Raw genomic sequence first — 14,132 nt, 5'->3', positions numbered from 1 at the left:
TTTTCTAGTAATAATCTTTAAATAAAAATTAAGAAATTGAATAACTCTGATTATAATATTTTACGGTAAAATAACATTATTTACAGGTAAAATTACATCAGGACGGAACGCAAGTATTATTTCTCATTAGGAGAAAAAGTACATTTCTGGTAGGCTTTGGGATATGCACCAAAAAATAGGTTTGCTGATAGAGAAAAATTTGTATTGAAAAAGAAAAGACTTTTTGCATATTCTGTGGTCCGTAAACACCCGATGGTAAATGTGTGCAGAGGCCTCAGACGCCTTCAGAAGACGCACTTAAACCTCTCTCTCTCTCTCTCTCTCTCTCTCTCTCTCTTATAAGCAGCTTTCTGCATACATCGAAGATGTGGAAGAGGACCTGAAGGAGAGCCTTTTGAGGTGACAAAGGTTTTATACTTTTGTGTTTTGGTGAATAGTAAGAAATATTTTATCTTTCACTGCATTTTCTTTGGGATGTATATTGATCTTGTTGGTATACGTGTTTATATTTTTCGCTTTGGGAGAGCGATATGATATACTGCTGGCTTTTCTGCTGCTTTTGAGCTTAATTATATGTGCATGCATGCCTTTGCCTGAATTGTGAAGTTTGTTGTTTTAGTTTTCACTCCCAAGAATTTCCCAGTTTTTGTTTCAGACGGTATTATTGCCTTTTTGTTTTTTTTTAACCTCTTCATTTTCTTAGAGATGGTGAAGATCTTATACTGTCTGTTGTTTATTTTATTTGCTTTAAGATTATTAGATCAAGGAAAGATGGTTGTGTTTAATTAGTAATTAATCTTGCAGAGTTGATTAATTGGATGGTGGTGGTTTAAAGCTGTGATCTGGAGCAGCAGTACATAAGGACAGCAGCCCGAGAAAGGATGCCAAACCAGCTATGGTTTGCACTGCCAATGATTTGCAGGAGTGGAAAGATTTCCCAAAGGGCCTCAGAGTTCTTCTGCTTGATGGAGACACCACTTCTGCTTCCCAGATAAGATCAAAGCTTGAGGCAATGGATTATATTGGTTAGAGATTATTTCTTTCTTAGCAAAACAATTTTGTTTCCGAAATTAGAAACCTATTTAATTTCACTCTTTTCGCACTTGTTCATTAACATTCCAGGAGTATGCTGGTCCCCCTTTTCAAAAGCATCTCAATTATAATGCTTCTTTATATAGATGCATTCTTCAAATGTCGATTTGGATTTTAGTCGTATGGAACTTAGGAAGCTACATAGCCATGGAAGAAGAATCAATTTCTTGCAATTCTCAACACCACCATTGATTTTTTCCCTTCATTTTTTTTTAAAATTTTTTTTGGTTAAAGTTGAATAGTTGGATACTTGTTGGATTTAAAATAATGTAATTCTCTGAACTAAACTGATGTGTTGAATGCAGGGATAAAATTTATGAACTCATGCTGTTTAGATCTAAATAGCATATTTGCATATTTTACTATTGGTTTAACTTCTATGTTACTATACTGCTTTAGTTTAAAATTTAAATTGTTTGTTTCAATGTCTGCTTTATGTATACACATTTTGGGTAACATTATTGTGTTGATTGCAGTTACTGCATTCTGCAATGAAAACGAAGCATTGTCAGCATTTTCAAGCAACCCTGAAAGTTTCCATGTTGCAATTATTGAGGTAATGAACTTAAAACGAAACTATAACCTAATTATGCTACTTTCAGAGACGTTTTGATGACAAAAGCAACCCACTCTGTTCATTGGTCCCAGGTAAATGCAAACAATGGCCATTGGAGTTTCCAATTTCTTGAAACTGCTAAGGAGTTGCCTATCATTAGTAAGTGTAGAAAGTAATTCTAACCATTTTAAGTTCGCCACAAAATTGTGTTCTTGATTTCGTGATTTGTAGTTTGTTTCTTTTTTAGTTCTTCTAATGGTTTTGTCTGTTAACCTGCTTATAAACGTCTTTTGTGTTTTATTTGCTGAATCTGTATCCGAACTTTTAATAACAATTTAGATAATTAAATATTACTTTTATTTCTGATGTAAGCTGCCAAATTTTTCTTACAGTGACTTCAAACATTCATTGCCTGAGCACCATGATGAAGTGTATAGCGGTAAGCTATCTGCTCTAACCTCTTAATTGACCTTTCAATGGAACCGACATTTTTTTGGTTCAAGTTTAGCTCTGTGGTCTTAGAAGGTTCTAACTCCATTTCCTGTGAATCATATGTTGTCATGACGTTCCATTTTCAGCTTGGTGCAGTTGAATTTCTGCGGAAACCACTCTCTGAGGACAAACTTAGGAATATTTGGCAGCATGTGGTTCATAAGGTCCGTCGAGTATGGAAATGTTGTTTCAAGATCTACCACAAAGTATTATGCAATTCTTGCAAGCAGAAATTTTCTGATTTTGTATATCCTGAGCAGGCATTCAATGCAGGAGGAAGTGTCATCTCTGAAACGCTCAAGCCTGTCAAAGAATCACCAGTATCCATGGTGCAGCCCAAACAGGAAAATGAAGAACAGAACTGTAAAATCTCTAAAGAAACAGAAAATGTTCTGCGGGTCCATGAAAATGACCAAGAACAATCAGCAGGGTGTGATAAGTACCCAGCTCCTTCAACACCGCAGCTTAAACAAGTATCACGATTACTGGACCATGGAGATTGCCAAGATCAAATTAACTGCCTGTCAGAGAAGGAGAGTGGGGAGCATGACATTGAAACTAAATCAGTCGAAACTACTTGTAACAATCCAATTGATGAAGGGAATCTTCTCACAAGAGAACCTCATCATATGCTTAGGAAGACGGCGGTTAAAAAGGAAAATGTCTCAGGTGATGGGTCTAAGAGTGAGGTTAATATGTCCCGTCACCCGGATAATATAGACAGTGGTAATGATAATGGTGGTGCTGCTGAAAATCTGAGTAAAGCATCGGTTCCCAATTCTTCTAGCAAATCTAATCAGAAGAAGATGAAGGTACTCGATTTAACAGTCAAATCATGATAGATTGTTTGAGCTTTTTCAATTCGTACCCCGTACTGGTACAGACAACATTTATGTGTGTTGGTCATGCATTGATACACTAGTAGTCCTCTTGGAAAATTATTTATTTTATTTGCGCTCACTTCAATTATTGAGTACGTACAAGCACTTGAAGATTCTGAAAATCTTATTACATTTGCAATGTTATGTTTGGTTTCAGGTAGATTGGACATCCGAACTGCATAAGAAATTTGTGCAGGCAGTAGAGCAATTGGGTGTGGATCAAGCCATTCCTTCTCGAATACTAGATCTGATGAAAACTGAAGGTTTGACGAGGCATAATGTAGCAAGCCATCTCCAGGTGCGCATTTTTCTAATTCTTTGATAACCAATCATGTTCTGTTTCATTATAATCATTTTCTACCGAATCTCATGAATGGGATAAAATTTGTGTCCAAAAAACTTTTCTACCTGCCAATTAAGCATATATCATCTTATTGTTTGAAATTCTAAAGCTTCAAATCCTTGTTTTTTTTAGTGTTCATACCATATTTGGCATTCAGATTGTGACGGTGAGATGATTAATTAGTATTGATATTATGCGAGCAGAAATACCGCATGCATAAGAGGCACATCCTACCCAAGGAAGAAGACCGGAGATTGCTGCAGCCGCATCATACTAGAGATCCAATTCACCAGAGGAGTTATTATCCTTATAGTCACAGGCCTATCATGGCCTTCCCCCCGTATCATTACACCAATCCCACCCTATCAATGCCTCCAGCCTATCCAATGTGGGGATCACAACCACCTGCCAGCAGTCATCCGGCCACTGTCCAGATGTGGGGCCAACCTGGCTATCCCCACTCCCAGTGGCAACCATCAGATCAAAGTTGGCAGTACTGGAACCCTTATCCAGGGGTAATGCATTGTTCGTCATCTTCACAAGTAAATATATATAGTAGATATAATCTGTTTGTGTATCGTAAAATATGTTCAGCTTGTTAATCTTGTAGATGATAAGAACTATAACAAAGAAAGAAGAGAAAGCTATGACAGAGAAAGAAGAGAGAGAAGTAAAAACTGTATCAACTGTATTTCTTGATCATTAAGCAACACTGTTCAAGAGTATTTATATAACAAACACATCAGACTAAGAACTAACAACTATTCTTAATCCTTTGACACTTGTCATCATCTAACATATTGACTTATCTCTAACATCCTCCCGCAATCTCATGCTTAGATAAACTGAGCATGAGATTGTTACAATGGATACGAAACAAAGTGGAACTTAAACCCTTTGTCAGAATGTCTGCAAACTGCTCCTGAGATGAAACAAACTGCACAGAAAGTTGACGCTTGGCAACGCGCTCTCTGACAAAGTGGACATCAATCTCAATATGTTTGGTACGCTGATGCTGAATAGGATTGAAGGACAGCGCTATAGCAGAGAGATTATCACAAAATAAAGTAGGAGGAGACACCAATGGAATATGCAGAAAAACCAGAAGCTGTTGAATCCAATCGAGCTCAGCAGCAGTGGAGGACAGAGCCCTATACTCAGCTTCAGTAGAAGATCTAGAAACGGTCTGTTGTTTCTTGGAAGACCAAGAAATAGGATTATTACCTAAAAAGACCACCAAACCAGTGGTGGAGCGGCGGTCATTAGGGTCACCAGCCCAATCCGCATCGCTAAAGGCTTTCAAGCTGAGATCACCAGGAGAATAAGTAATGCCAAAGTGCATGGTACCCTTCAAATACCGCAGGATTCGCTTGACAGCAGTGAAATGAGCATTCATTGGTGTCTGCATAAACTGACACACTTGATGAACCGAGAAGGCTATGTCAGGCCGAGTGAAAGTAAGGTACTGTAAAGCACCAACAACACTTCTATATAACATGGGATTATTGTAAGGATCACCATCATCCTTGAGCAACCGAGTGTAAGGAAGACAGGGAGTATCACAGGCCTTAGAATCAAGCATCTCAGTCTTGGTCAATAAGTCTTGAACATACTTCTGTTGAGAAAGAAATAAACCAGTAGCAGTTTTGGTAATCTGGATTCCAAGAAAATAGTGCAGAGGACCTAAGTCCTTGATATCAAACTCAGTAGTTAAGGCGGAAATCACTTGTGAGATGCCAAGTGAAGTATTGCCAGTTACTATGATGTCATCGACATAAAGTAAAAGAACCACAATATCAGAACCAAGAACTTGCACAAATAGAGATGAATCGGAATATGTATTCTGGAACCCCAATTTGGGAAGAAAGGCAGTGAACTTCTCATTCCAAGCCCTGGGGGCTTGTTTCAAACCATAAAGGGATTTGTGAAGCCGACAGACCAAATGAGGATGGAACGGATCCTCAAAGCCAGGTGGCTGAGCCATATAAACCTCTTCCTGCAAAATGCCATGTAAAAAGGCGTTTTTCACATCCAGTTGCCGTAAAGGCCAATTAAAATGAGCAGCCAATGCCAAAACCAACCGTACTGTTGTAGGCTTAACAACCGGACTAAATGTCTCAGTATAATCAACTCCAGGTTCCTGACTAAAGCCCTTTGCCACCAATCTGGCTTTATGCCGTGCAACAGAACCATCAGCATGTCGTTTTATCTTAAACACCCACTTACAACCCACCAAGTTCCTATGAACAGGGAGATCCACCAAATTCCAAGTACCCTGTGTATGCAATGCTGCAATTTCATCCTTCATAGCATTGAACCAAATAGGACACTTAAGAGCAGATTTATATGTAGCTGGTTCCGTGAGTGATAAATCAACTGAGGAGGAAGCAGATAATGCAGACAAAAATACTTTCTTCTTACTAATGCCACTCTTACTCCTGGTTTGCATGGGATGAAGATTAAGGGGTGGAATGTCAAGCACCACAGGAAGAACCTCAGGACGATGATCAAGCACCACAGGAGGTTGTGAAGGAGCAGGGACTGAAACAGTAATGGACTGAGAGGAAGTAGGTGTGGTAGGGACTGGAGAAGGTGTAGGGTGGGTTGGAGAAGGTGGAGGTTGAATTTGAGATGAGGCAGGGGAATTGGATGAACTCTCGGCAAGCACAGGACCTGTGGAATGTGTATGAGATAAGGAAGAGGACACTATTATATTATTGGGAGTCACAAAAGGAACAGGACAAGTGACAGGATCAAGAGGAGGTAGAAGGAAAGAACCTGGTGATTTTGAAAGAACTAATAAATCTGTATAGGGAAACTCTTGTTCAAAGAAAACTACATGCCGAGAAACATATACTTTCTTGTGAGACACATCATAACAAATATACCCTTTGTAATTTGAGGCATATCCTAGAAACACACATTTAATGGTTTTAGGTTGTAACTTAGAGGTAGTATATGGCTTAAGGAGAGGATAACATGTACAACCAAATATTTTGAGATGAGATATAACAGGCTCTGCACCAAATAAACGCTGAAATGGAGAGGTCTTGGATAGAACAGGTGATGGCATTCGATTAATAAGGTAAATGGCTGTTTGACATGCAAAAGACCAAAACTGAGAAGGCAACCGTGCTGTTTGAAGTAAAGTGATGGTGGTTTCAATAATGTGCCTATGTTTCCGTTCGGCTAAACCATTCTGCTCAGGGGTATAAGGACAAGAAATATGATGTGAGATCCCTTTGTGTAAGAGAAACGTTTGAAGTTTGTGAGAAATATACTCACCCCCCCCATCACTTTGTAGAACTTTAATAGTGGTTGAAAACTGATTGAGAACAAAAGAATAAAAGGTAATAAAAGTGGCACAAAGATCAGATTTATTCACAAGGGGAAACAGCCAACAAAATCTGGTACATTCATCAACGAATGTAACATAATATTTGAAGCCATCAACTGACAAACAAGGTGCAGGACCCCAAAGATCACTATGCACCACCTCAAAGGGTTGTACAGACTTATTAACATGAACAGGAAAAGGAAGTTTACAAAACTTTCCTTCTAAACAACTTTGACACAAAACAGGGAAAGAATCCTTAGTACAGGATAGGTTGGCTTTATTCAACATTAAGGTAACAATGGAATTAGACGGGTGACCTAATCTGTGATGCCAAATGGAAGAATTAACCAGCTGTCCAAGAAGTGCCGTAGGTTGGTGAAGAGGTTTGGAAACGCCAAGAGTGGAAGTAGCAAGAGAGGAAATGGGGTAGAGGCCATTACTGCACAGCCCTTTGAACAAGATCCTCCCTGTGGCCTTGTCCTGAATCCAGAAAGCAAATGCATCAAAAATGAGCCAACAATTATTGTCAAGGCAAATTTTGTGCACAGAGAGCAAATTCTGAGTTAATTGTGGAACATATAACACAGAGTTTAATTTAAGAGGCTGAACAGAATTCATCTTAAGGGTAGTGTTGCCAATATGAGATACACGCAAACCTTCACCATTGGCTGTTTGAATGACTTCATGAGAGGGATATGGAGATGCAAGAGCAAGGTTACTCAAATCTGCAGTCATATGATTTGTTGCGCCAGAATCAGTAAGCCATATCTGAGGAGAAGACTGTGTAGAGGATTGAGGCTGCTGAGCCAGAGCAGTATGCATAGCATGCATAGGTTGCTGAGTAAATGGAGGAGAGGCCACTGAAGGCTGAGAACCTTGTACTCCACTGAAAGGAGAAAAAGAAGAAGACCGCGGCTGATAAGCAATTCCAGACCGAGAACCCATATAGTTAGGGCCTTTATCATTATGAAAACAAAACCATGTGGTATGATTCGTTTTACCACAGATTTGACACTGAGTCCTTGTGGATGGTGTAGACACACAAAAAGCTGCAGAATGACCCTCAGTGTTACATAACTGACATATAACCATTTGAGGAGGAGAAGACCTTGAAGAATAACTGCCTGGTGGTTGACCAAGAACACCAGGAGCTGATGTAGGAAAAACATGCATTTGAGGTAAATAAGACTGCCTAGACTGAAAGTGGCGAGGACCTTGAGTGAACTTGCCCTTATTTCGATTCTTATTACCATTAAAGCTTCGGAAATTACCAGGCACAGGCGGAGATTGGCCATTGCCACTAGAAAATACCCCTTGGGAAACTGGAGGAGAAGTATTAGCAACCATAGCAGACAGAAATGGAACCTGAGTATGAGACTCAAGGATAGTCTCTTCAGCAAGCAACTGAGACCGGAACTCCTTCATTGAAATCACATTTTCACGACCCCGAATAACACATCGAAAGGTGTTATACTCAGCAGGTAAACCATTCAGTGCAAGGATAACAATATCTTCATCGGCAAACTGAACACCAGCAGCTGAGAGATAATCTCGGGCCTCCTTAATCTTTTGTAAGTACTGAGCAATTGAGTCAGAACCCTTTTTGATAGTCTGAAGGTTGGACTTCATTTGGAATATGCTTGTCCGAGAAACAGTTGAAAATTGCTCCTTTAAGCGAGTCCACAAATCCTGAGAACAAGTACTACCAATAGCACACGACATGGCTATCGGAGATAAAGTCGCAGTAATCAACTGCATTAGAGCTCTGTCATGCATCATCCATATACGATACTCATCAGATTCACCAGATGTGGAGGAAGTAGAAACGACGCCAGAGTCTCCAGATTGAGGACTAAAACGAGCAGGACATGAAGTCGTACCATCAACAAATCCCATAATCCCATTGCTTTCAAGCAGCAATTGCATTTGAAAATGCCAATTGAGATAATTCGAGTCATCAAGTTTAACACTCACAGATGTAGAAATAGAAGCAATAAGCGCAGTAATGGGAGACTGAAGAAGTTGTAATTGCGAAGCAGTGACCATGATCGCAAATTAAGAAAGAAATTGTGAACAGGAATTATAACAAACACCTGGTAGGCAGACGACAGAGGCTCGAAGAAACTACGAAGAACACAACGGCGAATCGGCCGAATAAACGAACACAGGGCAGAAAGTTGATGAAACCCTAGAATCGCACAGAGAGAACTCAAGATCGAAGCTGCCAAACAACGAAGAGCAGCAACACCGAGCACAGAGACGAAGAAGAAGAACGTGAGACAGTAGCGGAAGCAAAAGAAGGATCGGAGATCAAGCGCGAGCGATGACGGCGATTGATACCATGTTAATCTTGTAGATGATAAGAACTATAACAAAGAAAGAAGAGAAAGCTATGACAGAGAAAGAAGAGAGAGAAGTAAAAACTGTATCAACTGTATTTCTTGATCATTAAGCAACACTGTTCAAGAGTATTTATATAACAAACACATCAGACTAAGAACTAATAACTATTCTTAATCCTTTGACACTTGTCATCATCTAACATATTGACTTATCTCTAACACAGCTAACATAAACCCTAAACCGTACAGTTACAAGCTGATGCATGGGGTTGCCCAGTAATGCCACCTGAACAAGGTGGCTATTCCCCCTATCCTCAAGTGAGTATGCCGATGAATTATGTTTCTACTACTCTTTGGTTATATACGTAATATATCTTCATAGGTGTAATTTCACTCTTTCGTTTGCAAATTGCAGAACACATCAGGTTTTCAAAATGCAGGAGGTCATGCAGTTGAAAACTGCCATGGTTACAGCATGCCACAAAACTCTTTCGACATTCATCCGGTAACACCACAAACGCAGATTCTTCGTTCATGCACATTGCTCTAAATTTTGACATTGCATCTAATTAAATTTAGTGAAAACCTTCGAGTTTCTACTGTGACACACACTTTCAAGGACAAGGCCTTGAATTTCTGTTCATTTTCTTGACTCAAATGCCCTTCCGCGTGAGGGGAATGGTATGTGATTGCTCACACGGTTAACCAACAGTAGTTTACCCGACATTGAAATTCGAAGTGGAAATTGTTCTTGAATTTCAATGTTTGATAAACAACTGTCGGTAAAATTTGAATTAAAGTATAGGTACAAAAAGTGAAATTTAGCCTTCAATTGCTATTTGTCCAATTGGTCGTCATTGTGTGAAAAGCATTATAAAAATCAAACTGAATAACATTGAAAAGCCACTCATTCAATTATATGATTGAGAACGACATTAGTTTGCACCAAAATAATGCTTATCCATATTGGCCAAACAGGTCGGTTGAATTTGGAGAATAACTACTCTGGTTTCAAATCACACACATGCATGCAAAATTAATTAATTTGACGGGATTAGTTATTGGCACTTCAAAATCGTTGTCTTGTATATGTTCTCAATCCTTTCAGTTGTTTCACTTTGAAAAAGTACAGAGAACTATTTTGAAGTGTCAGTAACAGCTCCAGCGCATATCTAACCACCAGGGTAATATATATGCTGCAGGCAGAAGAAGTTGTTGACAAGATTGTGAAGGAGGCAATGAGCAAGCCATGGCTACCCCTCCCTCTGGGCCTTAAGCCTCCTTCCACTGAAGGTGTACTAGCTGAGCTAACAAGGCAAGGCATCTGCAACATTCCTCAGATCAACGGCTCCAACACCCGCTGACGTCGCGGACCTTGTCCCATCCACAAGGCTAGTGTGGTGGTCCTCCTCTCACTTCACTCAGCCAAATCAAGTCGAGTCCATAACCATGTGTTCTGTCAAATTTTAACATGTATTGGACGCTTGATTTGTGAACGAGGACCATAGGGTGTAGAATTGAGCTTTTGACATTTGACAATTGGGATGGCCATGAACTGGCCACGTTTCCCTCCTCATGTGGAAATTATTCAAAATTGCTGATTGTAAATAGTTCCAGAAGATAAGGGCCACCTAGCGAGTTGGGTGTGCAACTTTTTTTTCTTTCTGATATGGGCTTTTCCGTGAGGTCCCTTTTCATGTTGTTAGGTCGGTCCTACTCCTACTACTTTCGTTTCATGTCTAATTAATAATGGAAGGCAGAGTTGTTTTCTCTGCCATCTGCCATTTTGCCATATGGGACTTGTGAATAGGATAACAACTCAGAAAACCTTAGTTGGAATGGCTGACTTGTGGTCCTTCTGTGATGTACATGAGCGCATTTTCGCTTACCGACCGTAAATTATAGCGTACGCTCATTATATGTTGTATTATTTGACACGTATCTTTCTACTTAACTGTAGTTTTTTTTTTTTTTCTTTTTTTTTAAACTTGGAAAAGGAGCATCTGATATTAAAGTTAACCAAAATTGGTTGAAATGACATGTGTCAAATGATGTGTATGGTGAGCATACATTATAGTTATAGGGGTAAGTAGAAATGCTCCTTGACATACATGCTTTAGAAAAAGAAAAAGATAATTAGAAGTGATCCATTGTTCTGCCTAGGGTGCAAGCTGGATTTAAAACAACTACTATGATCAGGTAATTTCCAACAAGTAATTTCGTATAATCAAATGTGATATTTGAAATTGTAGATTCCGAAATACATAACGTTATTAATTAATATTGTTCGAATAAGCTCGAAGAGCAATTGGCATGACAATACATGATTGGCTCCTCGTGGCAAGCTCAATGTCGAGTCTTCGACTACTAGGGTAAGTAAAAGGGGTGTGATATTCACACACCATTTTTTACTTCTCACACCCTTCTAATTTTCGGCTGCAGGATTAGATGAATTAAAGAAGATCAAATGACAGAAATTAACAAGGAGTGTGTGAGAAGTAAAAAGAAGTGTATGGATAGCACACCCCAAGCAAAAACATCCATTGATCCAATGTGTGAATTAATGCTTGATTAGGGATGATTGATTGGGTGAGTCCTAGGTGTAACTTAAGATGTAGGACTTTTAGCTCAGGTTTGGTATTGAGGTGCTTCTGCAAAAAGTGGGTATCAAAAAAAGCTGGGAGCTTTTTTGTGTTTGGTAAACATTCAACATTAGTTTTTTTTCACAGTTTTGGGTGAAAAAAGCCAAAAACACAAAGCTGCAAAATCTAGCTTTGAAAAACCGGTTTTTTTCCTTACCCAACTTCTACGCCAACCGATTTCACAAGAGGGAGAATGACAATCTCTGAAGCTATCTCTCTTGTACCCCTAGATCCCGAAACCCCCAGCACCAACCACGCTCATTTCGACCAGGGGTTTTTGCCTTCTTCTCCTGATTTCGATCTCGCATTGTCTAATCTCGATCATGCGGTCCTCGACAAGCTTCAGAAACTAGATTTGAAAGAACAGGGGGAGGACAATGGAAAGCCTGATGAGGTGCAGAAGCTGGATTCAATAGAGAAGGTGGAGGAGGATGGAGATGGTGAGTGGCAAAAGGTGGATTTGAAGGCGAAGGAGGATGAAGCTAGTGAGTTGCAGAAGGTGGATTTGAAGGCGGAGGAGGGTGGAGAGGGACTGGAGGAAGAAAAGAAGAGTTCCGGCGAGCAATAGGGACAAGATAAAGAAGAAACACTCTTAGAGAAAAGAATAGAATAAAAAAAATTATAAATATCTTAATAAAAAAAGGTAAAAGTACACTCTTGCTTTATAAATAATTTATATAAATCTTATAAATGTCATAATAAAAGAAAAGATAAAAAAAAACTATTATATAATATTCAACATCATATATTTTTTAGTCATTTTACAGAGTCACAATGGTTTTACATAAAAATTTACCAAACACTTTAACACTGTTTTTTTTTTTTTTTGCTAAAAGTACTTTTACAAAAAAGTTTACCAAACACTTTATTGATTATTTCACAACTATTTATCCTCGTAGTACAGCAGAAGCAGTTTTTTTTTAAAGCACAGCAATACCAAACCAACCTTTAGAATGGGACGAGATAGTAAGTAATTTGCATTCTCAAGACACGCACTTTATGAATCTTAAGTTGTAAAGTAAGTTTTCAGCCATAGGATAATTGATAAGGTTATTTGACATCCGCAAAGATCGGTTTATGTCATATTAAGTAGTAAGTCTCAAACTAGTAATGCAGTGACATGAAATAGACATAAAAGTGCTCATATTCGAGATCAAGTTCAATCAATCTTAAAATACCTACTCAGTGTAGCCAGAATTTCTAATAACGATGGTCAACCTAACTTTGATATGTAGAATCTTACACATCAATAAAAATTATTATGAATATTACAAATTTAAAATTTATGACCAAACTATGTTATTATTTCAAAAATCATATGATAATAATACTAATGCTAAGTGTCACAGCCCGTCCCAAATATATATTTATCGACGGCGTGAATTGACAAAAATACCCTTCAACGTTAGTTGTGTAATGTGGTTTAAGGGTAGCTTTGGATTAATATTCTTAAAATCCTAATTGTTTGGAACCAATTAGGATTAAGTTATGTTCTTTTTGGTGGTTAACCAATCCTAGGCCACACATACACACACTCTCTCTTCTCTCTCCCGTGTCCTCTCACCCCTCTTAAACTCTCACTCTTTCTCTTCCCTCTTATGTATGGACAAGGGCAAGAACACCCCAAACCTTGCAGATCGAGGTTGAAAATGGTACCATTGTGTTCCTAAGGTCCTCGCGAGTTCAAAGGTACCAAATATAGGTAAGGTTACCTTCGATTTCATGTGGAACCACAAAGTCCGATTCCATGCACTGTTTATGCAACTTTTATTCTTCGATTTTGGGAATTCTAAGCACATAGAAGGCTTAAGGAGGTCCTCACGAGCCTTGGGGTAGTTCGTTGGAAGAGTTTGGACGTAGGAGGGCCGATATCGAAGCTTTTCAAGTCGACCGGATTATCGAGCTTCCTCAGGTAGATTCTAGTGGAATTCAAGGCTTAAAAGTAGTATAACGTGATTCTACATGTTATTAGCTTCATTTTGGTACCAATTGCATGAAAAATGGTGAAGAAAAGAAGGAGAATAGTGAGTTTGAAGTTTTGCCCAGTTTCCGGCGCCGGCGACGGTCGCCAGAGCTGGAGGTAGGAGGTGAAGGAATATTCCATCAAGTATGATGGAATATTCTCACGCCGTCAGTCAAATGTGACGGAATCTGTTAGGTTTAACGAAATATTCCCTAACGGTGGTTAGGGAATTCGTCAGGTTTGGGCCGCGCGTGGGGGCACGTGGAAGGTCCAAAGATATTTCTAAACATATGGGGATGATCCTGAGGTTGTGTAGATCACTGTGGTATATTCATGTACCTATTTTGAGCAATGTATGAGAAGTTATTAGCTAGTATTGCCTATGTGCTTTAAAAATAACATTTTTATAGTTAATTCGCATATAGGTGAGGCTTATCCCGAGGACGAGCGTATCCACGGGCCACTTGGGGCTACTACCCTTCGA

The 14,132-nt window shown here is 39.1% G+C and overlaps 1 protein-coding gene across 5 annotated transcripts; it reads left to right on the top strand.

Moving 5' to 3' along the window:
* Positions 1-220: 220 nt before the first annotated feature.
* Positions 221-10,831, top strand: LOC126626052 (two-component response regulator-like APRR2). Of its 5 annotated transcripts, none has more exons than XM_050295236.1 (12): positions 222-399; positions 805-1,025; positions 1,569-1,648; positions 1,741-1,807; positions 2,041-2,087; positions 2,227-2,304; positions 2,401-2,952; positions 3,179-3,319; positions 3,568-3,879; positions 9,293-9,361; positions 9,459-9,548; positions 10,246-10,831. In XM_050295236.1, the coding sequence occupies exons 2-12, from the start codon at positions 896-898 to the stop codon at positions 10,405-10,407; spliced, it is 1,728 nt and encodes a 575-aa protein (XP_050151193.1). In that variant the 5' UTR covers positions 222-399; positions 805-895; the 3' UTR covers positions 10,408-10,831. The 5 variants fall into 5 exon arrangements, with proteins under 5 accessions (XP_050151196.1, XP_050151193.1, XP_050151194.1 ...); XM_050295237.1 differs by having other exon boundaries at positions 226-408; XM_050295235.1 differs by having other exon boundaries at positions 226-436.
* The last annotated feature ends 3,301 nt before the right edge of the window (positions 10,832-14,132 follow it).

The sequence above is a fragment of the Malus sylvestris genome, chromosome 6 (genome assembly GCF_916048215.2).
Source record: "Malus sylvestris chromosome 6, drMalSylv7.2, whole genome shotgun sequence".
Taxonomy (NCBI): Eukaryota; Viridiplantae; Streptophyta; class Magnoliopsida; order Rosales; family Rosaceae; genus Malus; species Malus sylvestris.
This window is presented reverse-complemented; position numbering and strand designations above follow the sequence as displayed.